Consider the following 26,942-nt stretch of genomic DNA (forward strand, 5'->3'; position numbering starts at 1 on the left):
CCTATATCATAATGTGAAATCTATTTAGTGCAGCTCCAAAACACCTATGGCCTCTAAGCTCGGCAGGTTATGCATGTCTTATATCAAAACTGCTTTTCTCTATAATTTGTATTCTATTGTTTTCTGGCATTTAGAATTGCAAGAAAAAAAATCCAAGATCATAAATTGATTTCTCAGTCTGGATACTTTACATTTTCCTCCTATGACCTTGACACTTGTAAAAACAGAATACATCTAGATGCTGTTTTCTCTTCACCAAATTTAAATGTTCCCTTCTGGCTTTATCCACAGTTGTAGGCCCAGTTCATCGTTCATCTCTGGAAAACTGTCTTCAGTTAGTTTCAGAATAATTGTTTCAATTTCACTAGTTTTGTTGTTTCAGGCATTCCTATTAACACACACACACACACACACACACACACACACACACTCTGTAGACAGGGTCTCACCTATACTGCTGGGTGTCCTGGAACTCACTATGTAGACCAGACTGGACGTGAACTCACAGAAATCTGCCTGTTTCTGCCTCAGATGGGCTGAGATCAATGTCATACACAATCAAGCCCAGTTCTAAAAAACAGATTTTTTAAAAAAAATTTACTGGAGAATTCCTCTGGCTCTTCCACCTCTCGTCCCGATATCCAGCACTGTTCTGAGAGAGTTCTTGAGTGGATTTACTTCGGTAATTTCATTTTGTGGCAACGCGACTTATACTTGTTAAGTCTTGACTCAAACCTTCAAAGCACTCTGACCTTAATCACTGAATTAAAGTCTCATCATTAAACGTGGCCTCTGCATTTTACCACACACACACACACACACACACACACACACACACACACACACACACACACACACACACACACACACACACACACACACACACACACACACACACACACACACACACACACACACACACACACACACACACACACACACCCCCCCCCCCCCCCCCCCCCCCACCAGTTTGTCCGTTTCAACGGTAGGTATTCCTTAGCTTTTCCCTTTTTATCACATGGCAAACGAACAAAAACCTTACTTCTCTACAGTGTGACTGATGCAACGTGATGGCCCTTATTGAAAACAATCTTCGCTTTTAATTTATTTTGTTTTTTCGGCGCAGGGTTTCTCTGAGTAACAGCCTTGACTGTCCTGGAACTCGCTCTGTAGACCTCTAACTCACAGAGATTCCCCCTGCCGCTACCTCCCGAGTGCTGGGATTAACGGTCTGCGCCACTACTGCCCAGCTCAACTCACACTTTTATTAAAAATTAAAAAATAAATATTCAGCATGCCTTCGCAAAGGGGGCAACCATTAGTGTTTCAAACCACAAACTGAAGCTGCGCAGAAGCCCTCCGTGACGTCATCTCCGCGCGCCTATCATCAGGGCCAATCGCCGGGCCCGTTGCTCGACGCCGACGCGACCCCGGCGCTCGGCGCATGCTCAGTCGCGGCGGCGTGGCTTCCGGCGCGCTCGGCGCGCGCAGGCGCCCTGAGCCGGGCCGGCTTCTCCCGGGTTTCAGTGGTTTAGTCCGGGATCCGGAGCCGCCCCGAGGCGGGGCTGGGCCTCGGTGGCGGCCAATGGCGCCCTGGGTGAGGGTGGAGGCGTGGGAGGTACTGGGCTGCGGTGCGCTGCTGGTGCTGCGCGTGTGCCCGGCCGCCCGGTCGTCATGGAGGAGGTATCGGCGGAGGAGCTGGACGATGAGGAGCAGCTGCTGAGACGGCATCGCAAGGAGAAGAAGGAGCTGCAAGGTGACGGAAGGGGGTCCTGGAGCTAATGGGAGCGTAGCGTCTGTCCTCGTGCGCCCGAAGGGGCCGCCGGCACGGAGCCCGGGCTTCTCCGGCTTCCCTCCCGCCTCGCTCGGGCCCCCATGTGCGGTCCTCGGAGGCGCCCCCTGGGCGGCCTGCTGTGGACCCCGAGCCAGTGCCTGGCCGGTGCTGCTGTGTGATGCGTCCTGAGACCGAGGTCTTGTACCTCCTCTGCCCCCCCCCCTTCCCACTCCTGCACGCCTCCTGCCACTTTGCCTCAGTGATGTGGTCTGAATCGCTTCGCTTTGTCCCGACGGCCACAGAAGAGATAGTAGAGAGGCAGAGATTTTATAGTCAATAGATGAATAATTTTTTTTTTAACTTCATTTTGCCCTGTCAAACGAATTCGATTCAGAGTTGTGTTTACGAGGTGTGCGTTGGGGTGGGCCTTTCTCTGTGGTTGATTATTGTGTCATGACTAATTACTTCTATAATTACATTCCGTTCTATAATGACACCCCTTCACCTCTGATGACTGCTTTCCACTCTCTCTTCCCGGGGCTCTGACACGGTGGGTTTTTGGTAACTTTTTAGCCAAGATTCAGGGAATGAAGAACGCTGTTCCCAAAAACGACAAAAAGAGGCGGAAGCAGCTCATTGAAGATGTAGCTAAGTTGGAGAGAGAAATGGAGCAGAGACACAGGGAAGAGCTGGAGCAGTTGAAACTGGCTTTCGCGGAGAGTAAGGTATGGGGAACGCCGCTTGTCTCTGAGCTTGGTGAACAGCTTACTGTGTACATCATCAAAACTGGGAGTGGAACCCAGACATGCAGCCACACCCACCCATCACAGTTCATCATTACTAATTTCTGAGACAAAATCATGTAGTTCACGCTGTCGCCCATCCGGCTTTGTAGCAGAGGAGGATAACCTTGAACTTAGTGCCTACTGGCTGGGCCCCCAAAAGCGCTGGGATTACAGGCAGGCACCACCACAGCTGGCTCTGTTTTCTCAGTATTTTGTGACCAGATTGGTTTATTTATTTTTTTAAGAGAGAGCAGCAAAGAAGTACCTACTTCCTGAACCCAGTGATGTATCAAGTGTGCTAGAGAAGGTTTCTCTTGAGTGAAAGCTGGAGGACTAGATTGCCTGTCAAGGATCACTGGTGGATAAGATTGTAACCTCTGAAAAGTTACTTACTCAACCTGAGAATAGATTTCTCTACATACGGCGCAGTGATGCAAATGCTTTTGTGTATGGTTACAGGTTCCGATAAAAACCAAACGGGCCAAGAGATGTGAAGTCATATTTAAGTTATAAGAAGTGCTTTATGAACCAGTTGTAAGGAAAGGAGTTTTACAGATGCTCCTCGTGTAAATGGGAGCCTGCTAACATGCATCTTTTCTGTGTCTATCATCCTACCCAGTATATGTCAGTATACTGTTAACTGTTACCCGCGACAGCCAGGGCTATACAGGGAAACCCTTTCTCGAAAATACAAACAAAACCAGGCCCTTTTTAGACTTTATGTGATAATAATTTGTTGTGTGGGTTCTGAATATGAAGAGTCTAAAGGAACAGTCTAAAGGAACTTCTTAGCTATATGCACAATCTCATCTTGTGTAAGTTTTCATCCATTTTTGTTCCATTGACAAGGGAAGAGTTTCTGTGTGTCCATTTACACAGAGTATTAAGTATAGTGTCAAAGTCTTTAATGAATTATCCAGTCATCATGTTCCTGACCTTCCTTACTGTTAAAGTACTTTTATCTCCAGCCTGGCATGGTGATACATTCCTATAGTCCCAGCACTCAGTACGCAGAAACAGGAAGGTTGTGAGTTTGAGGCCAACCTCAGAGCAAGACCCCTATCTCAAAACCCAAGACTCCTATTTCAAAACCCATTAACAGCAACAGAAGGTGACAAGAAAACTTTTGTCGGGGCTGCCAGTATAGCTAACCAGGTTGGGGTGCTTGCTGTTAGGCCTGATCATCTGAGTTCTGTCCCTAGAACCCAGCCTACACAGAAGAAAGAGAAAACCGCCTCCCGTAAGTTGTCCTCTGACAGCCACATGCGTTTTGGCTTACGTGCACACACGCACACACATAACAAACAAGCGTGCTGTTTTAAGTGCTCAGTCACGGGAGCGTTGTGCTGTTCCCAATTTTCTCCCTGTGCTTTCTAGTAGCAGCGTGTTTTGTGTGCTCTCTTAGGCTTTCAATTTCAAGATTACCAAAGAGACAGAAAAATTTGATTCATGACAAATTGTCCGGTCTGCCCTAACTGCCCTCTTTTTCATTAACTTAAACTTGTTTCCTCTCCTCAAATCCAAATTCTTTTTTTTTGTTAATATGGTGTGAATTTTGGCAGAATAAACAAATCAAAAAGAAACTAGTGAAAAAAGGATAGAATCAATGAAGTTGTTCAACGACTTGAAGTTTATCAGATTTTGATAATTTTATCACTTGGGCCATAGTCTTTGGAGACATGTGCATCTGTTTCCACTGCTTTGAGTTTTAGATATTTATCATACTAGAAGCTAGCTTGACTTCCAGTGGTGAAGTACTCCCTGTTAGTCAAGTAGAAGACCTTTTCTTTAGCAATCTTAACATTTGAATTTTAGGGCTGAGTATAGTTGTTGATGACGTCGTCAGTCTGTAGTAGGAGAAGCAGCTAGAAAGGTTCGGTTCTAGCCTCAGGACGTAGTGCTCATCACGTTCCGTCTGACTGGCTGGGGACGTGACTCTGTAGTCACCTTACGGACATGAAGGTAGTGATGAGCTCAAATATATTGTAGATGTCAGCATTCATGACAGGTGCCCTGAAGAGAAAGTGAGGTATTTAGAGTAAGGGAGTAGGTTCACGAAGACAGAGGTATGTAGAAATGAGCCTTGTCTTTGGAGAGCTATGAAGAATCTCAGCCATTTTACAAATTCATCCGTGGAAATAGAGAAACATGACAAAACCATACTATCTAATACTGTGTCTGGTGTTGGTGCTCAAACTGGAGGTAAGGGATTGGGAGCACTTTAAATTTTCAGTAATAATTTATAGCCTAACACTTGAAATAAGTTAAGCTTTTCTTTATTAATTTCTTTCTTCTTTCTTTTCATTTTTTTTCCCCTTCAGATAGATTCTGTCGCTGTTAACATTTCAGACTTGGTACTTGAGAACCAGCCACCTCGGATTTCAAAAGCACAAAAGAGACGGGTATGAAAGTCATATCACCAAGTATATAAGCTAGTGATCAGTACTTTCTTCGATGGTGTATAAGAAAAGATTAGAAAAACAATGGAGTTCCTTGTCTAGGGACCTGAACTAATGTCTAATAAGTGCTTGTCATTTGCCAGTTTCTGAACTGTTTATATTGAAATCTCATTTAGTCCTGACAATAATCCTGTGATTATTTCCTTGCCTTCTAAAGAAGATGACAGGTATAAGACAATGAAAATACAAATGTCTAGTTTGCAGTTCTTCTAGAAAGGGAGGATTGTGTTTTTCTTAGACAAATACATTATTGTAAGCTTAATTTAGAAATTTAAGAGACTGGGGTCATATGACTGATGCACAACCCCTTTTAAAAATTAGTGCTCAGGGGGCTGGACAGATGGCTCAGTGGATAAGCGCTCAGACCACTCTTAGGCGACCTGAGTCCCATTCCTAGCTCCTGTGTGGGGCTGCCCACAACCATCTATAACTCCAGCTCCAGGGAGACCTGATGCATCTGGTCTCCTTGGGAACTTGCACTCACATGCACATACCCCAAAATACACATAATTAAAAAATAAACTTTAAAAAATATTTAAAAAGTTAGTGCTCGGGGGTGAAGTGAAGATTTGAACTTAGAAATACAATAAAACGTGCAGGGACCCAGAGTTCTCAGATGCTGTTATTTATATAGTGGTTAGTTACACTAAAAATTCAGAGAAGGCAAACTTCCTTATGTCAAGTGTTAATGATGTGTTACAATTTGAAGGAAAGATGAATGTTTAGATACAACATTGTACACAGAGAAATAACACAGTGAAAACAAGTACGGGGCCCTAGATGCTCCCCAACCCTGGGTAAGGCTTGCAGTTCTCTTACTCTCATGACTTTGCATTCAGTTTCAATAGTACATAGGGGAAAATAATACCTACATTATGGAACTGTTATGGGTGTTAAGTAATAACTTGGGGCCTGGAGAACTCATGTTAGCAAATGGTAGCGTGTTTACTTTTTTTTCCCCTTTTTTTTTTGTGTGTTTACCATTTTAAGTGTATCATGTTCTTCTTAAAAAGTTAGGCCTGGGCATGAAAGCTATGTTGCAAATAGTCAAACATTTATCATATTTGTATGGAATTTTACTCTTGATTGATATTGCCATTGTGAATTTTTGAGGAATGCCTTAGACCACCTGCTGTCTTGAAGGGTTGCTCTAGGTCGGCTTCCTACTTGTGACAGCCGTTCTTTCTGCCACTTTCCTTCCGCATGTCAGCACAGGTGTTTTGTACGCCAGGAACAATTTTTAAAAATTATTTGTATTTATTAATTGCTTCATTTATTAGCCTGTTTAATTGTAAAAGCCAAAGCTGTAACTCCTGTTTATCAATACCTGTTTATCCCTACCTAGATCTATTGTCCTTAAAAATTTGTTATGTCTCTCTTATCTGAACTTAGTACATTTTCCAATTACACTCTGAAAAATTTAGTGATACTTATAGTTTACTGCTTTATCACCTGGCAGAGGAAATTTTCCCAGTTTATTACTTTGTTAATCTAGTGGACGTTTGGAGCAGAGAACACTAGATATTCACAATGCTTAATGGAATGGACCCTGAATTCAGAATGGGCAAAATTTACATCAGGTTATTTAGAATTGTTCTTTTTGCCAAAGCACCAGGGATTAAGATGCCAGTTAACCACTGGTGGTCATTTTTAATAGAGAGACAATTCTGGAAGAAAGGCACAGCAATTTTATGGTGATTATCATAAGACTCTTGGACTCTCTTACTTTTAATTTGGGGAAACATAGGGGCATTTTATTAAACTCAGGAATTTGTGGCTGGCAAGATGACTCAGCAGATAGTGTTGCTTGCTGCCTACCCTGAGGATGTGAGTTCAGTCCCTGGAACCCACGTGGTGGAAGTAGAGAAGCAGCTGCTTCAGATCACTGCCTCCCCCCACCCCAAATCGTCGCCCTACCACACCAAATCACTGCCTTCCCCCACCCTAAATCGTCGCCCTACCACACCAAATCACTGCCTTCCCCCACCCCAAATCGTCGCCCTACCACACCAAATCACTGCCTTCCCCCACCCTAAATCGTCGCCCTACCACACCAAATCACTGCCTCCCCCACCCTAAATCGTCGCCCTACCACACCAAATCACTGCCTCCCCCCACCCTAAATCGTCGCCCTACCACACCAAATCACTGCCTCCCCCACCCTAAATCGTCGCCCTACCACACCAAATCACTGCCTCCCCCCACACCAAAGAAAAAAACACCAAAAAACCAAAAATAAAGGTAGAAATAAAATAATTGGTTTCCAAAATAAGGAGTTTGAGAGGTAGGATGAAATCTAGTTTTTTTATTTTACAAATAAGATGAGACCTCGGTTATCTCAGTGAGAGGGGAAGTAGGGTACAGACGTGGACTAGAGCCCAGATCAGCGTGGCTCTAGTTTTCCTAGCAGTGTGCTTGAGTTTCGGGCTTTTGTCTTCCGTCTCTTTTTTTTTTTTTAAATTAGACTTTATTTCCATTCTGTCTCAAGTACTATCTTTGTAGAAAAGTGCCTAATGTTGGAAACTCCCACAGAGACAAGAATTCAATGGATTCCCATTTGCTTTTTAGTTATGAAGCAGATCATTATGCAAGAGAAGATAATGATAGAAATTAATATTGTGGAGACTTACAGACTTGGAAGACAGGTTGAAGTTCCATTCTGTCAGTAAATCAAAGTGAATGACTCAGGTGCCATCTGCTCCCACCTTGTTTCTGGTTCAGGGGCCTGCATAGAAGGGGCTCTGTGTATTGTCTCCGGTCCCTGCTGCGCTCTGACCAGCTGTATGGTCTTTGGAAATCTTTCTGCGTGCTGTTTCCTCAGAAGAGAAAAATGGGGGGTTTGGATTAGTTGATGTCTAAGGTGCTTGTTCTTCCTCTCCCCACAAACTGGTTTTAGTTTTTTATAAAGTCACAGTGCCCCTTTGTGTTTAAGTTTTTATACCCAGGTGCATGTTTGCAGTAAGCACGCTGTTGTTCTTATGTTTAAACTGGAGGGAAAGTCCTGTGCTGGTCTGTGTTTGTTAGTGAGCTGTTACTGCTCCCACGTGGCCCATCATGACAGTCATTCAGTGTACAGAGCTGTGCTCCTGCTCTGCCCCAGGGGACTGAAGACAGCGTGAAAGTCCATGCCTTCTGTTAAAATTGCTTTACCATTTTTCCCCTCTGTAATTTACTAAATCAAGATTTTCAGGGTTTTGAAAGATGATTTAGTGGTCAAGAGCACTAGCTGCTCTTCCTGAGGATCTGGGTTTGATTCCCAATCCAGGGATCAATCATCTGTAACATTAGTTCTAGGGATCTGACACACACACACACACACACGCACACACACACACACACACACACCCCACCCCAACCCTGCTGGTTTCTGGAAACTACATGCATTTGGTGTGTAGACATACATGGGCGCAAGTACTGATACTGTGCAATACAGTAAGACAAATTAAAAAACATTGCAAAGTTTAGTGAGGTTTTTTTTTTTTTTCTCTTGAAGGGCAGTTTTCCTCCAAGTGCATAAATACACCCGTGGCTGAGATTAGGAGGTTGTAGAAGCACAGTGACAGCCTCCAGACACCCTGTCCTACCATCCATAAGGAAGCGCAAATGCTGTGATTGCATCTCAGTTTTAGCACAAACAGTATTTGTTAATGACAGGCCTGTCTCTAGCCAGCAGCCTCACCTCCTGATGCTTTTCTCTCATATACTAGTTCTGTGAATTGTTCTTAGCTGTGAAACATGGGTGTTCTCTGGCTTGTGATTCTTACTAGCTCAACTATTGGGGTGTTTTCCTTCCCCCCAATTTCCCACTGCACTTGGTAAGACCTCTCTTATTGATGTCACTGAACCCTACAACAGGCCGAGATATTCAGTCATGGGAAAATCTCAAGAATTCCTATTTCCTTGTTTAAGTAAGAAAGCAAATTATACTATATAAAGAATAATGTCATTTTTGTTACAAAGGATGTGCCACGTTTTCTGTAATTGTGTTGTGTTTATTACAGTGCATAGAAGAAGAATTTGGGATGATATATACCCAGAATTTTAAAGAACACTAGGATTTAGAGGATTTTAGTCTACCTGTAATACTTGAATTATATGTAAGCAAGCTTTTAAAAAATCTTTAAGTTTATTAGCTATATGTATAGGTGTTATATCTACTTTAAGAAAATAGATCAAAGTAGAGTCTGTCTGTACTCTTCTGGTGGTTTTAACGTCATAAATCTACTGTGGCAGAGTGATACAACCTTGGGTTATTCTGGGCTTCAATATGATCCTGTACTTTAAGGCTGAGAACAGTTGAACCTTTTTATGTTCTTGAGATAGGATCTTATTTGGTAGCCCTGGCTGTCTTGGAACTCACTCTGTAGCCCACACAGGCCTTGAACTCACAGACATGCACTGTTACACTCAATGATAACTAAATCCTAAGACAGTAATTGGAAATCAACCAGTCGAGTTGTTGATATATTTTATTTTATTTTTTTTTAATGTGCATTTATAGCTGTGCAAGGGTGTTAGAAGTCCTGGAATTGGAGTTACAGACAGCTGTGAGCCGCCATGTGGGTGCTGGGAATTGAACCCAGGTCCTCTAGAAAAGCAGGCAGTGCTCTTAGCCTCTGCGCCATCTCTTCAGCCCATGTTGACATGTTTTTAAATAGACTTTATGCAAATACCAGTAATCCTAACACTTGGAAGACTGAGATCGGAGGATGGAGAGTATAGGCTCCATAGCAAGACAGTGCCTCAAATAAGTCAACAGGGGATAAGCAGAGTCCGGAAGAAGGAAGAAGGTCTCCTTTTGCTTTTTCCTCTTCTCTCTCTTCCCCTCGCTTCTCTGGTCCTTTCTGGTCCCCCCTCCCCCGTTTTCTTTTGTTTTGTGGGACAGGCTGTCTGTCACATGCAGACCAGTCCAGGCCGTCCTCAAACGTGTGATCCTTTGATCAGCTTCGCTAGTTGGAATTGTAGACCCATGCCACTGTACCTGGCTTAAGACGGGCTGTTTTATGTGCTGCTATAGAGTGAGGTACTGGAAACACGGGCCAAATGAATGAGATGATTTTCCTCTAATGGTTGTAGTCAAAAAGTTCTACAAATAGATGATCAAAATGACAATGCTTGTAGAAGAAAGAAAATGGCAACACGTTTCCAAATGTGAATTCATGATAATTATCAATTAACTTTCCTATATTCTTTTTGTAGGAAAAAAAGGCTGCATTGGAAAAGGAGCGGGAAGAAAGAATAGCTGAGGCTGAAATTGAGAACCTGGCTGGCGCCAGACATGTGGAGAGTGAGAAACTCGCTCAGATACTGGCCGCCAGAGAATTGGAAATCAAGCATATTCCATCTGATGGTCATTGTATGTACGGAGCTCTGGAGGATCAGCTGAGGGAGCAGGACTGTGCCCTGACTGTGGCTGCCCTCCGGAAGCGCACTGCTGAGTACATGCAGAGCCACTCAGAGGACTTCCTGCCCTTCTTAACAAACCCCAGCACCGGGAACGTGTATACTCCAGGTAGTTTAGTTTGCTACCCTACATTTTCTGGTGGTTCTGGTTTTCAAATCCAGTGCTTCTTGTGTGTGTCATGTAAGACCTTTCTTATGAAGAATAAAGATCATTAAAATGTAGACAAAATTATTTTCTATAATTTGAGTAGATACAGTTATATTTTACTTTATCTCTTAAGTACTTATTTTTGTAGTTAAAATATGTTAGTTGCTATAAGTAAGTCATTTAAAAAATTAGGAGTAGAATTAGCCATTGTGGAAAAATGTGTGTTAATTCGTGTTTAACAGAGTTAGAGGGAGCTGAATTTTGATCAGTGTTTGTGAGTGTGCATGTGTAGGGCTTCAAGGCCGTGAGCAAACAGTGACGGGAAAGTAACTCAGTCATGCTCAGAAAAGTATTGTGTTTCTTTCAATAAGCTGTAGCTAGGAAGGTTGCTGCTTAAGTAAAATTTGGTTTCACAACCCTTCTTGAACAATATTTCCTTTTAAAAAAATAAATTGATAATTAAGAAACAATTTTTTAAGATAAAGTAAATAAAATTCACAGCTTGCCAAAAAAAAATGCAATTTGTAAACAAGGGTGAGACCAAGTCAGAATCTGAAAGGGACTCAGGGCTGTTAATACGGAAGTGTAAGGAAGGTCATAGGTGCAGCAGTGTCTGTGGCCAGGAGGGGCTGGAGAAGGGGGTGCAGGCTGACTTCCTCCATGTATGAAGGTAAAGCGGAGAGAGTGGACGGATGGGCATGGGCAGTGGAGTTGGTCGTCTGGTGACTGAGGCATGAGTTAGCTATCTGTGAGTAGATCCCCAGTGTGGCTTCATGTTCATTAAATTTTTATTGAAAGGCATGGTATTTAGGTTTTATTTTTTTTAAATGCAGATTTAATGACAAGAGATTATTACATGGGGCATATTTTTCCTTTAGTTCTCATAACTTTTGTTCCCTTCCTTGGACAGGAAGGATGCTTGGCCCCATTGTGTGTGTATGGAAGTTTTGCCTGCATGTATGTCTGTGCCCCTTTTGTGAGCCTTATGTCCTTGGAGACCAGAAGATAAGGTATCAGATCATTTGTAACTAGAATTACAGGCAGATTGAGCTCTCTGATGGGTGCTGGGAATTTAACCCCAGGTTCTCTGGAAGACAGCCACCTGAGCCATCTTTCCACCCCATGTTAGCCATTTTACTGTGCTGCATTTAAAAGTAATGTGCCTCTTGTAAACTCAGAGATTGGGTCCTCTACTTCTTTCCGAGATTCAGAAAATCTCTCCCCTGTGCTTAAAGTGTCACTGATACAAATCATGTAGAGACATGTGAGATACAAATCATGTAGAGACATGTAGGATACAAATCATGTGGAGACATGTAAGATACAAATCATGTAGAGACATGTAAGATACAAATCATGTGGAGACATGTAAGATACAAATCATGTGGAGACATGTAAGATACAAATCATGTAGAGACATGTAGGATACAAATGATGTAGAGACATGGAGACACGTAAGATACAGATCATGTGGAGACACGTAAGATACAAATCATGTGGAGACAGGTAAGATACAAATCATGTAGAGACACGTAAGATACAAATCATGTGGAGACAGGTAAGATACAAATCATGTGGAGACATGTAAGATACAAATCATGTGGAGACATGTAAGATACAAATCATGTGGAGACACGTAAGATACAAATCATGTGGAGACACGTAAGATACAAATCATGTGGAGACATGTAAGATACAGATCATGTGGAGACACGTAAGATACAGATCATGTGGAGACACGTAAGATATAGATCATGTGGAGACATGTAAGATGACAAGCTGAGAAACTGCTGCCACCCCAGGAGATCAGACTCGTTTGTACTTACACGCTCTGTAGGCTCCTACAGTAGCCTAGTTATAGAAAGGCTACTTATTTTAATGTATGGCATTTTGCATGCAACTTTGGCTTTAGAATGCTTGTCAGAATAGTGAATTGGCTGACTCCGAGGAGTCCTTGCCTTAGATGATGAGAGAAGTCAGTTAGGAACGTGTATCTCTGGGTCCCAGGTTGAGGTGAGAAGTAGAAATGTTTCGCTCTTGGATAGAAAGATGGTGGGAAGTTGGGGTGGTATATTTCATGTTCTTCTGGGGAGCAGATTTCACTTTGAAAGGAGGGGATACAGAAGGGAGATGTCCTCATCAGGGATTGTGTGATGATAGTGATATTCTGATGTCTTCTCCACAGAGGAATTTGGAAAGTACTGTGATGACATTGTGAACACAGCGGCTTGGGGAGGTCAGCTTGAGGTAAGCACGTGTGGTCACAGAGCTAAATTGTTTGTGAACCCCACTGGTAGGTTTCACAGGCTTTCAACTAAACCCAGTTCTCTTTGAAGATGCCTTTTCCATTTTACATTTGCTGTTTCTCTACTGACATTCTTGTGTGTGAGATTAGACCATGTAGTTTTGAGTAAGTGAAGCTCTATTTCATCTTACATAGCCCAGTGTTTGATGTATGACTTACAGAGGCTGATGTCACATTGAGTGTTTTTATTCAAATGTTTCTACGGCCAACATGTTGATTTTCCTGTATCTTAAAAAAAAATGAAAACAATAAAATGAAGACTTATTTGATGTGGTGGTACACATCTGTAATACAAGCACTCAAGAGGCAACCTTGGATGCTAGCCTGGGTTACATAGGCAGACAGACCCTGTTTTACAAAAAATAAAAATTGTATATTTTATTCCGTGAAAGTGAGTTTTAATCTAGTAGATCATGTTGGAAAAATAGCTTCCTTACATCAGAAATAGAAATGAACCAGGGGGGTTAGGCTTATTAAGTGCCTGGAATCCATCACTAGGTGTAGTGAGGAGCTTTGGGCAGGCCTGCTTTTCGTCCTGCCCGGCTCCCGCACGGCTAGCTTAGCCCCGGAAATAACAACACACAAATTGTATTCATTTAAACACTGCTAGGCCCATTATCTGTAGAGAGTTAGTTACTGACTAACTCTCACATCTTGATTAACCCATATCTAATAATCTGTGTAGCACCACGAGGTGGTGGCTTACCGGAAAAGATTCAGCATGTCAGACCTGGTGGCTGGCTCCATGGCATCTGCCTCATTGCCCTCTTCCCAGCATTCTGTTCTGTTTACTCGGCCTACCTAATTTTCTGTCCTATCAAAGGGCCAAGGCAGTCTCTTTATTAACCAATGAAAATAACACATAGACAGAAGGCCCACCTACATCCACTAGGGAGGCTGAGGCCAGAAGATGAAGAGTTAAGACCAGCCTGGGATATGCAAAGTAAAAATTTTTTTATTATGCATAAAGCTTAGTATAACACATTTGTTAACATTATCTGTTGAATTCCTGCTTGTTAGTATATTACTTGAAGGCAGTAAATTGATGCCTTAACATTGTTGTATAAGGAAACAAATATTCAGACACACATAGAAGCTTAACATGACTTCCTTGAGATCTGATGTTTGAAGTTACTATTAACCTTGCTTTACAACAAAGCATGCAGTTAGGCCTGGTAGTGACACCAGTCCGAGGTGGAGAGAAAGGGTGAGGAGGCCAGTCCTAGGCTCTTGGCCACACTTTTCCTTTGTGCCTTGGGTGGGCCACCCAGCTTCTTGACCTCTGGTTTTAAATGACTCAATAAGAGCCCTCGTACTTAGTCGAATGCTGTGACATTAAGGTAGGGAGTACATGATTCACAAGGGTTTGTGAACTAAGATGCCGGATGAGTGCCGCCAGCAGTGTTAGTGTTGTGTGAAGGTGACTGGTTGTCACCCGTCTCCTGTTTGAGGGCGAGATACAGATACGGTGCTGTAGTTGGACCTCTCCACCAGAGGGAACTGTCCCCATTTACTTTTTCTTCTGATGCAGGCATTCTGCAAATGTTCCACTAACTTTGTGATGACAGAAATACAGAGACTTGAACTACTTTAAAAGGTTCACAAAGTAATATGATGATGGTATTGGAGACTTGTTAAATTGAGATAATTCAATTGACGTTTTTAAAAACGTCTTTGGAAGGCTGTTTGCTCTTTCATTGCTTGTGAATTCCTTTGAAGTACAAGTTGTTCTCACAGTGGGATAAATATATATTATTGACCAAAGCCCAAAGAAAATATTGTAGTGCATGTGCACATGAATGCCACCTCACCACTTTTTGCAGTCAGAGGAAAATTTTGAGGAGTTGATGCTCTCTTTCCACCGTGTGCACCAAACTCAGGCTGTCGGGTTAGCGCCTTCTTGCTGTCCCTATTGCATGGCTTTTAGAAGACATTGCTTTGCACACTATTCTGTGCTAGTTTAAAAAAATTAAAAATAATGTCTTTCAAAAGAATATTTTGCAAAAGAATATGGGATTTTGTTTTATTTTTTATGTAACAGAATCCTTTTCATGTTCCTGAAGTGATTTTTAACATTCATTCAAAACCTCCTGAAGGGTCTGTGTTCTTGGTGTAGCTTTTGAATTGGGCAGATGCATATATTAAGAATCCACGTTGGATGACTGGCTGTGATGGAGTCAGTTCTGTTTGGCCCAGAGAAATCTTTCAGAACCTTGCACTTCGGATTCCAGGTGCTAAGTAACAGTAACGGCCGTGGGTATGACACCTGTAACTAATTCTCGGGCAGTGGAAGCCAGCCTGATTACATAGCAAGTTATCAACCAGCTGGGCTACGTGGTGAGACCTGTCAAAGCAACATCAACAGACAACATCCCCCTCCCTCCCGGCAACAAAACCAAAACCAACTCACCAGTATCTGCTTCCTGAAGTTATTCTGAAGACTAGATTAATTAATCCACATAAAGTATATGCATGATTGTAGTGCTTAGTTGTAATGCGTCAATGACCATTAGCATGTTTTATTAGTGGCTATTATTCTTTAGACTTTAAACTCTAAGGTTATGTTGTGTGTTATAAATTAAGACAATACACATGCTGACCAGAGGAGATTCCACCACAGGCCAGAGCCATTCTCATGCATACCTTGTTCCTGCTGAGGTTCCAGAGCAGGAACCTCAAGCGGTTCTTGATGCTGACTGCATCAGCCTCATCCGAGAAGCTTTTAAAAGTGAACCTTGTGTTTTTCCAGATCCTATTCCCTGTCCTGTGACTGGTAATGGTTTGGTCTGATACTTAGCCACTAGTACTTAAAAATTGTGTCATGATGCAAATGGAATGTTTTCAAACCCAGGGATGGTGTAATAATCAGTCTACCCTTCACCCGCTTCACCACGTTTGACATTGGTATTTTTACCGAACTATTGTATATCCCAGGCTTGAGAAACTTCTGCCTTTGATATAATCTTTTCCTTCCTTATGTATGTATGTATTTACTTTTAGTTTTTCATCAGTTCAGCAAATACTAAGTGCCCGTTCACTCGACGTCCTGGTACTGTTCTGGACAGAGCAGCTCTTCCTTGCTCTGTCTGGTTGCTGTGTTCTGTGTGAACTTCCATAGTTGTGATTTGAATAAGATTTGCAGTTGTGTTTCCCTTACTAATCCCTTGTTTCCCCTGTAGTTGAGAGCTCTGTCTCACATTCTACAAACACCAATCGAGGTTCTACAAGCAGATGCTCCGCCTATTGTGGTTGGTGAAGAGTATTCGAGGAATCCTTTAGTACTAGTGTAAGTACTAGAAAGGTTTACTGCTGTGTTTTTCATAATTAAGACAAAAAGGGATGTGAAAAGATTTTAGGTTGTCTATACTGACTAATCACAATGCTATAATTAACTAAATTAAGTCTGCTTATGTTAAAGGCAGTCAGAACTAGAAAACATCAGAATGTATAATTTGTATAATCGCTTATACTGTTTATTTTTTTTGTATGTACTAAGAATAAAGTCCTTTCAAAAGGCTATAAAATTTCAGGACTAGTTTTGTGTGTTTGCCCAGATTGATGCCAACTAAGTTTTAATAGCACAAAGTGTGGGATCATGTTGTGAGTGTATTTGCATGATCGAGAATTGGCTCCTCTCATTCAATATGGAGGGTTTATTTCTCCAGTTGTGTGGTGTGTGTGTGTGTGTGTGTGCGCGTGTGTGTATTAGCTGTTCTTAGCAGTAATGGACGTCAGTGAAACTTTAAGCTCATCGAGCTGCCAGCATCTCGGCCTTTGCTTTATCAGTGATTGGTGACTACTTGCTAACTGGCAGCACTTGGGACATGATATTGATCTCAGTGAATATGCTCATATATCAGCTAATGATACCTTTGGATTGGGACATTCAGGGTGCTTAGTTATGGATGTCTGTATGCTGTATACATTTGCACATAGTAAATACCTCCTGAAAATGACTCTATTTTTTTTTTTCCCTTTCAGATACATGAGACATGCATACGGCTTAGGAGAGCATTATAATTCTGTCACTCGGTTGGTGAACTCGGCTACTGGAAATTGCAACTAGTTTACAAAATGTAACACTATGTTTTATAGAGTGTGCCAATCTGCATATTCCTATCAAGTGCTAGATTGTTGCAATGCCTCTGAAAAACAGCTACCTTAAGTCAGTTTTATGAATGAGTGAACTTGCTAACAGGCTTTTTAGAAATCAGTTGGATTGACTTTAACCAGTGCCCTCTTAATGGCATTCTTAGAACTTAAAGTAAATTGTGGAGAACATCATTCATAGAACAAGGTGTTAACCTCACTAGTGAGTTTAACTAGTTAGTTATCTAGTCAACTAACTAGTTAACTAGTTAGTTATCCTGGACATTCTGATTTCGAAATTTTTTTTTTTTTAAATTTTGGCCCTACAGATTTATATTTCCAAAGTGAGTATTTGATATAATTTTTCTTAAAGTATGGAGATGCCTTCTCTGTCATGGTAGGAATGTATTGTGATGTCAGCAAGTTTATTTATGCTTGTGAATGAGCGTGATCATAGTAATTTTGGTATGCTAGATCAGCAAGATGAAGCTTGTTACGTAGCACATCTCTGCAGCTAAGGAGAAACGACTTTTAGGGATTTTTGAATCCTTGCATGAGAATCAGTTGAGTACAAAGGGATTAAAGAAAATTAGTTGTAAATAGGTGATAGGTGTTCACTGTGTCCATTTTCAATCTTTTTTCTTTCTGTTCTGGAACTTCTTTTTAACAAAAAGGAGATTTTGCTTTTCTATGTGTATAGCTTTAAAAACAATGGCTTCTACGTTGCTGTTTTTTTCTGCTGGAGTTATTCATACCTTTATTCTCTTCACAACTGATAAGTTTTACATTTTCTCCTTCTCAGTGGCTCTGCTTTTCCTAGAGCCCTTTTCCACTGAGAAGTATCCAGTGGCCTCTCCTTGCTCACTGTGCAAGGTAATGATTTAGTGATGCAGAAGGGCACAGTCCCCTTCTCTGCTGTGCTCGCTTTCTAGGATTCGAAGAAAGCCTTGGCTGTAGGTTTTCCTGCTCCAGGTTGTGTCACTTTTTCCTCTCAAGTGTGTAATTATTGTGTTGTGTGTAGGTAAAGTTGAAGGCCACTGTTGAGGAGCCGAGCTGAAAACCAGTACAGAACAGTTCTCTGTGGGCTGACTTATGTAACTAGGGTTCCAGCTCACTTCTAACAGTGTTCTCTGTGCTGTAGCACAGCGCCACGGCGTGGGGGCCAGCGTTAGTACAGCCCTTGCTTATCGTGCATGAGGCTCAAGGCTCAATTTCCTCCTCCAACAAACCAATTTATGAAAATGAAACTTTTTGGTTTCATCTTTTTTTTCCAAGTTAGAACTGTAATAAGATTGAGCATCACGTTTATAATATTTGGGCTTTTGATGAGTGTGTACTGTCTCTGAGTAAATAATGGGCTTGTGATGTTAAACTGGCAGCACTGGCAGGCTGGTCAGCAGACGAGCCAGGACTCTGATCATCCCAGCACGTCCTCTGCCTCCTGCACCGTGCATTCTAAGGGTGCCTGCTTTGTAACTGCTGATCTGCTTTTTTTTCTCTGACATTTACAAAAGGATGAAGTTGTAAATTCAATGCTTTGAGTTTATTTGAAATAATATTATCTTCATGCTAAAATATCAGCATTGAGAATTAACAAAGCAAGATATTGTGAAACTTAGTTATTGCAAATTCCATTTTCAACAAAGATAGTTTAAAATAACTCATTAATGTTTTCTTGTTTTGACAAGAATTTAAATGTACTTAATTATGTATTTCTGGTTTTTGTGTATATGTTTTATTTTAAAATGGCCTATGTATTTATGAATAAAGTGTATGGCCACCTTCTACCATTGTAGCTTTAAATAAAAAAATCTTTTAAGAATGGCGGATGCTAATGTAAAAGCAACATGTAAGAATTAAATTTGCTGCTGCTGGTCTAATGGGAATCCCACGAGCTTTCTTTAGTATGCATTGGAAACGGGTGTGTCAAAATTCTGGAATTTGTCTTCAGCCAAGAATTTTGCCCACTTACATATGTTTACACCCTATAAAAAGTAAAACAAAGAATGTAACTCTTATGAGCAAGGTAGCTTGGCTCATGTTATCTGATATTTGCCAAATGAATAAATGATAAAGGAGTTGAATCAACATATCTATGTTCAAATTGTCATTTTTTAATAGTTTTGAAATTTAGAATAGAACTCATTCTGTTTTAGATCTTTATTCAGCCTTTATTTTTATTTACTGAGAATAATACAATCAGAGATTTTTGTATTTAGGGGGCTTTATAAATATCTGAGCATATTACTTTGCCTAAAGTAAAGAGTGACGGCCAGCTGAGCAACTATTAGAGGTGTGGGGCTTAGGACACACTGGTCAACGGAGGGTACTTTGGATCGTAGCTTCTAAGAGCATAGGAAGATTCATGAGTGTTTTTTAAAAAAAGGGATTCTCATTCATAAAAAATTAATAAGAAAATTCCTAAGAATGGGAATCAGCAAGAGGCACTTCTGTGCTAGCTGGTGTCTGTGCAAACTGAGACCTACACATAATTGTTAGTACATTGTCTTGATCTGATTGGCATGAACCAGTGAAGGGGCAGATCAGCTGACTGCTGGGAATGTAACTGATGGTTTCATTACTTTAACTTGAGTTTTTAACATTAGTTGAGCAATGAAAACAGGAGAATTCTGGGAAGAGGATGCAGTCCACAGTTGTGACCCGGCCATAGAAGAAGCAAGATGTGACTGCTTCGCCAAATAAGATACCAAGCCACATGGCTAACATAGATGAGTATAATGGGCTAATATAAGTTGTAAGAGTTACTAAGTCTGAGCTAATGGGTTAATCAGTTTATAACTAATGTAGAACTCTTTGGGACTTAATGACTGTGGGAACCAGGCAGGACAAAAACCACAGTCAACACATAATAAATAAATAAATCCTAAAAAAAATAAGGATAACCTCAGCTAAGACCCTAAACAACAGAGGAGAGGGGGCCTGATCTTGACTTGCCCTGTAGTCAGACTGATGAATATCTTATCACTATAGAACCTTCATCCAGCAACTGATGGAAACAGAGGCAGAGACCCTCATCAGAGCACTGGACTGAGCTGCCGAAGTCCAGCTGAAGAGTGAGAGGAATGAGAATATGAGCAAAGAGGTCAAGACCATGATGTATACACCCACTGAAACAGTTTACCTGAGCTAATAGGAGCTCACCAACTCCAGACTGGGAAGGAACAGGCATAGAACTAAACTAGTCACTCTGAATGTGGTTGACAGTTGCATGGCTGGGGCAGACTGTGGGCCACTGACAGTGGCACCAGGATTTATCCCTATTGCTTGTATTGACTTTTGGGATCCTATTCTCTTTGGATGGATACCTTGCTCAGCCTAGATATAGTAGGGAAGGCCTTACCCTCTCTAAGGATTGGATGGGGGTGGGGTGGGAGGGTGTGTGAGGGAATGGGAGGAGGTGAGGGAGTAGGAACTTGGATTGGTAATTTTTAAAAATCTAATAAACAACAACAAAAAGCCAAACTCACTCTTCTTGGAGAGGACCAAGTTTCCTTCCCAGCTCATAACTGCCTGTAACTCAGCTCAGGTAAACCTATTGCTTTCTTCCATGATCTTTATTTATGAACTACTGATTTTTCATGCATTTTCCTGACTTTCAGAAATCTGTCAGTTTGTCACAGGGGCCTTTGTTAAAGTTAGATCTAGCAAGGTACTTTCATATCATGTCATAGAGTTTCTGTAGGGGCAACAAACTTCCTCTCCATTAGTGGAATAAATGGTTGTTTTTGCTTTAAGGTCCTTGTCACCCCAAGATGTATAATTTAGCTCTGTCACAGCCCTTTGTACCCCGAATTCATTTATAATCATTAGTTAGCTATTTCCCGTGAGTCTCTGTGGACTCGGCTTGCATTCTGTCCTGTCTTACTGATGAGAACGGAGATAGAGCGGTTTGACTGGTGCAGTTCACATAATAAGTCATTAGTTCCGGTCTGGGTTGGCATCCAGCTTTAGCTTCTTGGTGTACTGTGCTGGGTTCACAGACTGCTCTCTTAAAAAGCTGATGAGTTTTTCATTTCCTTCCCAGATGGTTTGATTTCTGCTTGCTGGGAAAGCCTCTAATGCCAGCATTCCATGAGGCTCCACAGCAGGCAGCTCAGCAGCGCTCTCATTTGCGGCTGCCCACACACACAGGTGCATTTAGATGCAAGCCCAAACGCAAAAATCTGAAAAAGTGAGCTCCGTGCTTTCCCCCCTCCATTTCCTAGGTTTCTCATGTCTGTAAACCAGGACTCCCACACCTGTCCTACCTTGTCAGCTATGGAACTCTCCACTCATACCCTCAGTGTTTTCTGATGTACCTGCCAAAGACCAGTTGCAGTCAGTCTTACCCGCATTCATGACTTCTCATCTAGGAAGCCTCCCCATGGAGGGCTGGGAGCAACAGTGGGAGATTGCACTTTGTGTTTTGAGCAATGCCTGACTAGTCTCTGAATGCTTTAAATATGTGGACCCTGGACCCTCATTTCTCTTTGTTCACCTAAACTTTTGTTGTTTTCAAGACAGGGTTTCTCTGTGTCCTGGAACTTCCATTGTGAACCAGGCTGGCTTCAAACTCACAGAGATTCCCCTGCCTCTGCACTTCTGAGTGCTGGGGTTAAAGGCGTGCTCCCTCCCCACCCACTGCCACCGTCGGCCTGTTCTCCTAAGCTTAATGAACATCTATTGAGTGTGTGCTCTGTCCATTATGTATTCTGTTAGAGATTGTCATCCAAATGTGGCTTAGTATTTAACGGCAAGGGGGAAAATAGGAAGAGAACAAAAATAGAAGGTATAAGCCGCTAGGTGAAGTTTCAAGTCTGCTCTATGGAAATATTCTGCTTAGAACTGAGGCTGCCTAAGCAAAATGAACAGTATGAGTAGGGGAGATGTGCCCTTGCTGCTGGCGTCCAAAGGGCTGTGAAAGGAATGGCCTGCTGTGCACACGGTGTCGGATTTAGTCGTCTTTTGTGTGCTAGTGAGGATGTTCTACAGCAGACCTGCCGGCTTCATTACAGAAAGGTAGGTAGAGTGTTTGCCTAGCCTGTGTGAAGCCTTGCATTCAGTCCTCAGCCAGAGAAAGAGTGGAAGAATACATGTGTGGTGACAGCGGCAAGTCTGAGAGAGCTTGCAGCGCAAATATAAAGCAGCCCAGGACAGAAGTTATGTGGCCTTCTGTCGTTAGCATCAGGAGGAGAAGCAGACAGGTAGGGCTTGATAGGGTGGGTTTATGCTGAATTACCTCTGCAAGGCTACGATGTAGCACAGAATCCTGTGTAGCTTTAGGCCAGTTCTGGCTACAACATATTACACAAAAAATTTAAAAGTCTTAAGTTACAGCTTGGGAAACAGCACAGTTGTTGTGGGGGTGTTATGGTTCATCTTTAGTGTTAGTTTGACCAGATGCAGAACTACCTTAGAGGTATGCTTCTGGCCTTGTCCTCTAAGTGGGTGGCATCTTCTGAGAGTGAAGACACAAGGAAAAGCTGTGCCTGTCTTTCTTTGCAACTCTGGCCTGCTTTTGTGCGCCTAGTGCTGCTGTCACTGCCACCAGCTGCTGCCATCAGATCCCAGCTGGTTTGACCTTCCTGTGTGAACTCTATACCAGCAACTCTCCAGGGAGCTTCCAGGCTTTCATTACCCGACTGGGACAGTTGAGGCATTCTCTTCTTAAACTGAGTGGCCCCCTGGCCTCTGCCTCTTCATCTTGAAGACGATCCTTGTCCCTAATGTGTAAGTCAATCCATTAAATCCTTGTTTGTAACACATTGAGCTGCTTGGTTTGGAGTCTCTAGAGAAGCCTGCCTGGTAAGGCACAACATCACTTGCAGTTTGGCTGGTAAGGCATGGCATGCACCTGCAGTTTGGCCGGCTTACCCATTGCAGTCTGTTCATGCTGAACTTGCATTTTCTGTAACTTCCCCCAGATCTCCTTCAGCTTCTCAGGACAGTTTCAGCACAGGATATGAAGTAATAGCCCTCAGTGGCTCCTAAATTACATGGCTTCAGGTTTACACATCAAATCCCATTTTCTGTACGATGCTTATTGTCTCTATATCGTCTCATTTTATGATTTAAATTCTTTTGCTGCTTTAACAAAAATGCCTGAGTGAGTTTTCGAAGTGGACCTTGAGTGTATGTTAGGAAGTCTAGAGTAGGCTATGAGTGGGGGACTCACGTCATTCCAGGAGGCTGTTGGTGAGGGTTAAAGAGGCAAGGAAGACCCCGAGCTCAGACAAATGTGACGTCTGCCATGCAGCAGAAGGTTTAGTAAGGCTGCTTGCATTGACAGTGAGAAATGAACCTCTGCCACCTCCTGGATGCTCTAGCTAAGGGGCGTTCTAAGTATTTTGTCAGAAATGCCTTCAGGATGAGAGCAAGAGATGAGAGAGATGAGCAGGAAGAAATGCTAAATACCCGGAAGCTTGGCTTTGAGAGGTTGAACAATAAAACATTTCACTCCTAGTGTGACGGCTGTGGTTGGTTGTCACATGGACTCCATCTGGGGTTAATTTAAGTCCAGGCTGCTGGGTACACCGTCAGGGATTTTCTTGATAGGATCATTTGAGGTAGGAAGCCCTCCCTTAAATCTGTGCCCCACCTCCTGGTGGCAGCCTCTGTGAAGGATGTGGAAGAAAGAAGTGTTTGCTTTACCCCTGCTTGTCTGAGCCCTCTCTGTCAAGGGTGTTCCTTCACTTGCAGTAGAGTCTACTTCCGAAGGATTCCCACATACACTGAGGAGCAGCTAAGACGTCCAGCCTCTCACTGGACCGACCGACCGAACAACTGCTGGATTCTTGGGCTCCCTGTTTGGAGACAGCCCTTGTTGGAAGAGTCAGACCACAGCGTGTGAGCCACCCAAATAAGTCCCATGTGTCATTCCGTCTGTTCTGTGTCTGTAGAAAATGCTGATACGACTAGTCTCTCCAGATCATACAGGATGCTCCAAGTGAGAGCCGCGTTCCAGACAGGGCAAACACAGGAAACTAAAGGACGCGTAAGGATGAAGCTGGTGGCACCCAGGATGATTAACAATCCCAACAAAATGGAGAATCTTCAAGGTACAATTCCATGACATTTCACACGGAAACTCAACGTAGAGGACTGGCGAGGGGGCTCAGCAAGTAAAGGTGTCGCCACCATCTGGTCACCCGAGTGGTCCTGGGATCTCACATGGTGGGAGAGAACCGGCTCCTATGAGTTGACTTCGACCTTCACGTGTATGCTGTGGCACTCCTCATTCCCCTACTAAATGTAATTAATTTTTTTTTTTACAGTAAGTCAAAAATAGAAACTGCACATGCCAGAGCCAGTCGTGGATGTAGCTCTTGCTAGATAGGGTATATTAGAAACTTTTGAAAGGCCCTCCAAAGTTTTTTCTTTAAGTATTTGTGTCAGTTTGGATAGAAATGAATGCAAAAAATAAGCCTAGTGTCCCATTGGTAGGCTTGTCAGACTGGTGCGGCTACTGTGGACTACAGCGTGACAGCTCCTGTTCCAGTCCTAGCACACAGACCGTCGCAGAACAGCAATGTCTCCATTGTTAATTATCTCCATTGTAAATTGTCTACATTGTCTACATTAGAGCTACCTAGAAGATCCCAAAAGCTGAAACAGCCCAAATGCCCTTCAAGCAGTCGCACAGATGAGTAAAAAGTGATACGTAGGTGTGATGGAAAATTCTTTAGCAGCTGAGTAGTGGGGTGTGCTTTTACATGGATGAACCAGGCGAATGTTATCCTCAGAAGCTGGTCATATGATTTTATCTGTATACAGTATTCAAAGCAAGCAAATCTTTATTGAAAAAATAGAAGATTAGGCTGGGTTATGGTTGATTTTCAAAATATGACAACTCTTATTTTTCTCACTTGCCATCAGTAATAGAACTTAATTTGTCTCACTTGAGATATGGGCAGACCTCAGTGCTTGCCTCTTTCTAATCAAAAGATTGGGTTAGAAGTGATGCCCATGACTTTCAAGTGAAGGCATGTTTCCACCCTTCTTTCTGTTTTGAAATGCTCACACATAGAGCAAACCACATGTCCAAGCGAACCGCTTGAAGGTCCTAGTCAGCAACCGGCATCACTTGGTTAACTAGGGCAGTGGACCTTGGGGTGATTTCTGCGGGTCTAATCTTGGTGCTGTCACAGCGGTCATCACAGGGAGCAAACATGGGCTTGGCCCAAACTGAGGTAAACGCACCGGCTGCTCTTCCAGAGGTGCTGGTTCAGGAACCACATGGTGGCTCACAGCCATCGATAGTGGGGGTCTGCTGCCCTCTACTGGTGTAAAGGTGTACATGTAGGTAGAGCACTCAGAATAATCTTAATTGGTGAATAAAGTGTTCTAAACCATGTGTGGTGGCTTCACAGCAGCAGATAAGCAGAATAGGTTGTGTTTATATTATTGATTACCTACTATATGTGGTAGAAGAAGTATTCAAGGTTTACATTTTTGTCTAAGTTTGTCAAATCAATAGGAAGCAGGATCAGGTTACAGTGGCCTCTTTCTCCTCTTTAGCGATTAACAAATTTCCAGTGCTTGGTACCATCTTCTAGGATGCTGGATACCACACACGATAGTCATGTAAGAGGTCACAGTGCCAAAGATTTTTCAAAAGATTCCTCCTTGTGTTTGTGTACATGTGCATATTCATGTTCACACGCATGTGTGCGTGCATGTGCATGCATGTGTGCACATGTAGAGGCTCAAGGCAGTATTTGAGAGTTTTTCTCTACCTCCCTCTACCTTATTCATTGAAGCAGGGTCTATATAGCTACTCTAGCTAGCCAATTTGCTAGGAATTCCTGATCTCTGCCATCCCAGAGTTGGATTTACTGGTGAGTCACCAAACCTACCCTGCATTTAATGGATTCTGGAGAGCAAACTTTGGGCTTATGCTTGTGAGCAAGTACTTTAACCAGCCTTCTTCAGAAGAAGGGCTTTTAAAAAATAATATTTATTATTTATTACATAGACAGTGCTCTGTCTACATGCATCCTTGCAGATCAGAAGAGGGCACCAGATCTTATTACATGTGCTTGTGAGCCACCATGTGGTTGCTGGGGATTGAACTCAGGACCTCTGGAAGAGCAGCCAGTGCTCTTAATTGCTGAGCCATCTCTCCAGTCTCAGAGGAGTGGTTTATACAATCTTGAGAAACCAGAGTAAGATTTTCCTAAGTTAGGATTTTTATTTTTAATAAAATAAAAATGTGTATATGACTGTGTGAGTGCGTGTGTGCGTGTGCACACACACAGGTACACATGAGTACAGGTAACCTTAGAGTTCAGAAGAGTGTGTTGGATGATATAAAGCTGAACTTGCAGGCAGTCGGAGTTGCAGGACGGGTGCAGGGAACAAACTCAGGTCTTGGCCACTGAGCCTTCTCCGCATCCCTAAGACCAAGACTTTTTAAAGAAAAAGCCCCGCAGACTTTTTGTTTAGAGTCTTAATAGATTTTCTTAGAAAACGGGTTGAACAAGAAGAGGCTGCACTCAAGCGCCCGGGAGTGGTTTTTATCGCTCAGGACCAGCTGTCTTCTAATGGTAGCGACATTTGTCCAACTGTTGTTAGGTTAGTGTTCTGGTTCAGACCTGTGGTACCCGCTATACTCACCTCCCAGTGAGGCCTCCTCTGTCATCCATATGTAAAATTGTAAACTCCATCCTACTTACTTGTCTTTCTCTTTCTTCTTACCCATAGGAACTATGCCCGTCTCCCAGACTAGATAGACTTCCATGGCTATGACTATTGGATTTGAATGCCTGGGTGATGCTTTCTCTGAGAGCAGAGCCCTTGAACTCTCACTCACACCCCCCTCCCCCACAAGACAGGAGACAGGGTTTCTCTGTATACCTGGCTTTCCTGGAACTCAGAGATCCAGCTGGGGCTAAAGCTGTGCACGGCCACCACCTGGTTCACGTTCACGTCTCTATCATCAGGTCTTTGATCAGAGTTGTCTTCTGCAATTTTGAGGGCA

The 26,942-nt window shown here is 42.6% G+C and overlaps 1 protein-coding gene across 1 annotated transcript; it reads left to right on the forward strand.

Annotated features, from left to right (window-relative positions):
* Nucleotides 1-1,597: 1,597 nt before the first annotated feature.
* Otud6b (OTU deubiquitinase 6B) lies at nucleotides 1,598-19,055 on the forward strand. Its single transcript, XM_087897053.1, has 7 exons — nucleotides 1,598-1,756; nucleotides 2,348-2,499; nucleotides 4,881-4,961; nucleotides 10,218-10,530; nucleotides 12,755-12,816; nucleotides 16,054-16,160; nucleotides 16,856-19,055. Exons 1-7 carry the CDS (start codon nucleotides 1,675-1,677, stop codon nucleotides 16,938-16,940), a joined length of 882 nt encoding a protein of 293 aa, XP_087753179.1. The 5' UTR covers nucleotides 1,598-1,674; the 3' UTR covers nucleotides 16,941-19,055.
* Nucleotides 19,056-26,942: the final 7,887 nt, after the last annotated feature.

The sequence above is a fragment of the Myodes glareolus genome, chromosome 16, assembly GCF_982192425.1.
Source record: "Myodes glareolus chromosome 16, mMyoGla1.1, whole genome shotgun sequence".
NCBI classification, from domain to species: Eukaryota; Metazoa; Chordata; class Mammalia; order Rodentia; family Cricetidae; genus Myodes; species Myodes glareolus.

Excerpts from the sequence above, each read along its gene's own strand:
- Otud6b (XM_087897053.1), top strand. The coding sequence starts at position 1,675 with ATGGAGGAGGTATCGGCGGAGGAGCTGGACGATGAGGAGCAGCTGCTG. Across the intron at positions 2,500-4,880 it reads TGGCTTTCGCGGAGAGTAAG|ATAGATTCTGTCGCTGTTAA; the intron begins GTATGGGGAACG and ends TTTCCCCTTCAG. Across the intron at positions 16,161-16,855 it reads AGGAATCCTTTAGTACTAGT|ATACATGAGACATGCATACG; the intron begins GTAAGTACTAGA and ends TTTCCCTTTCAG.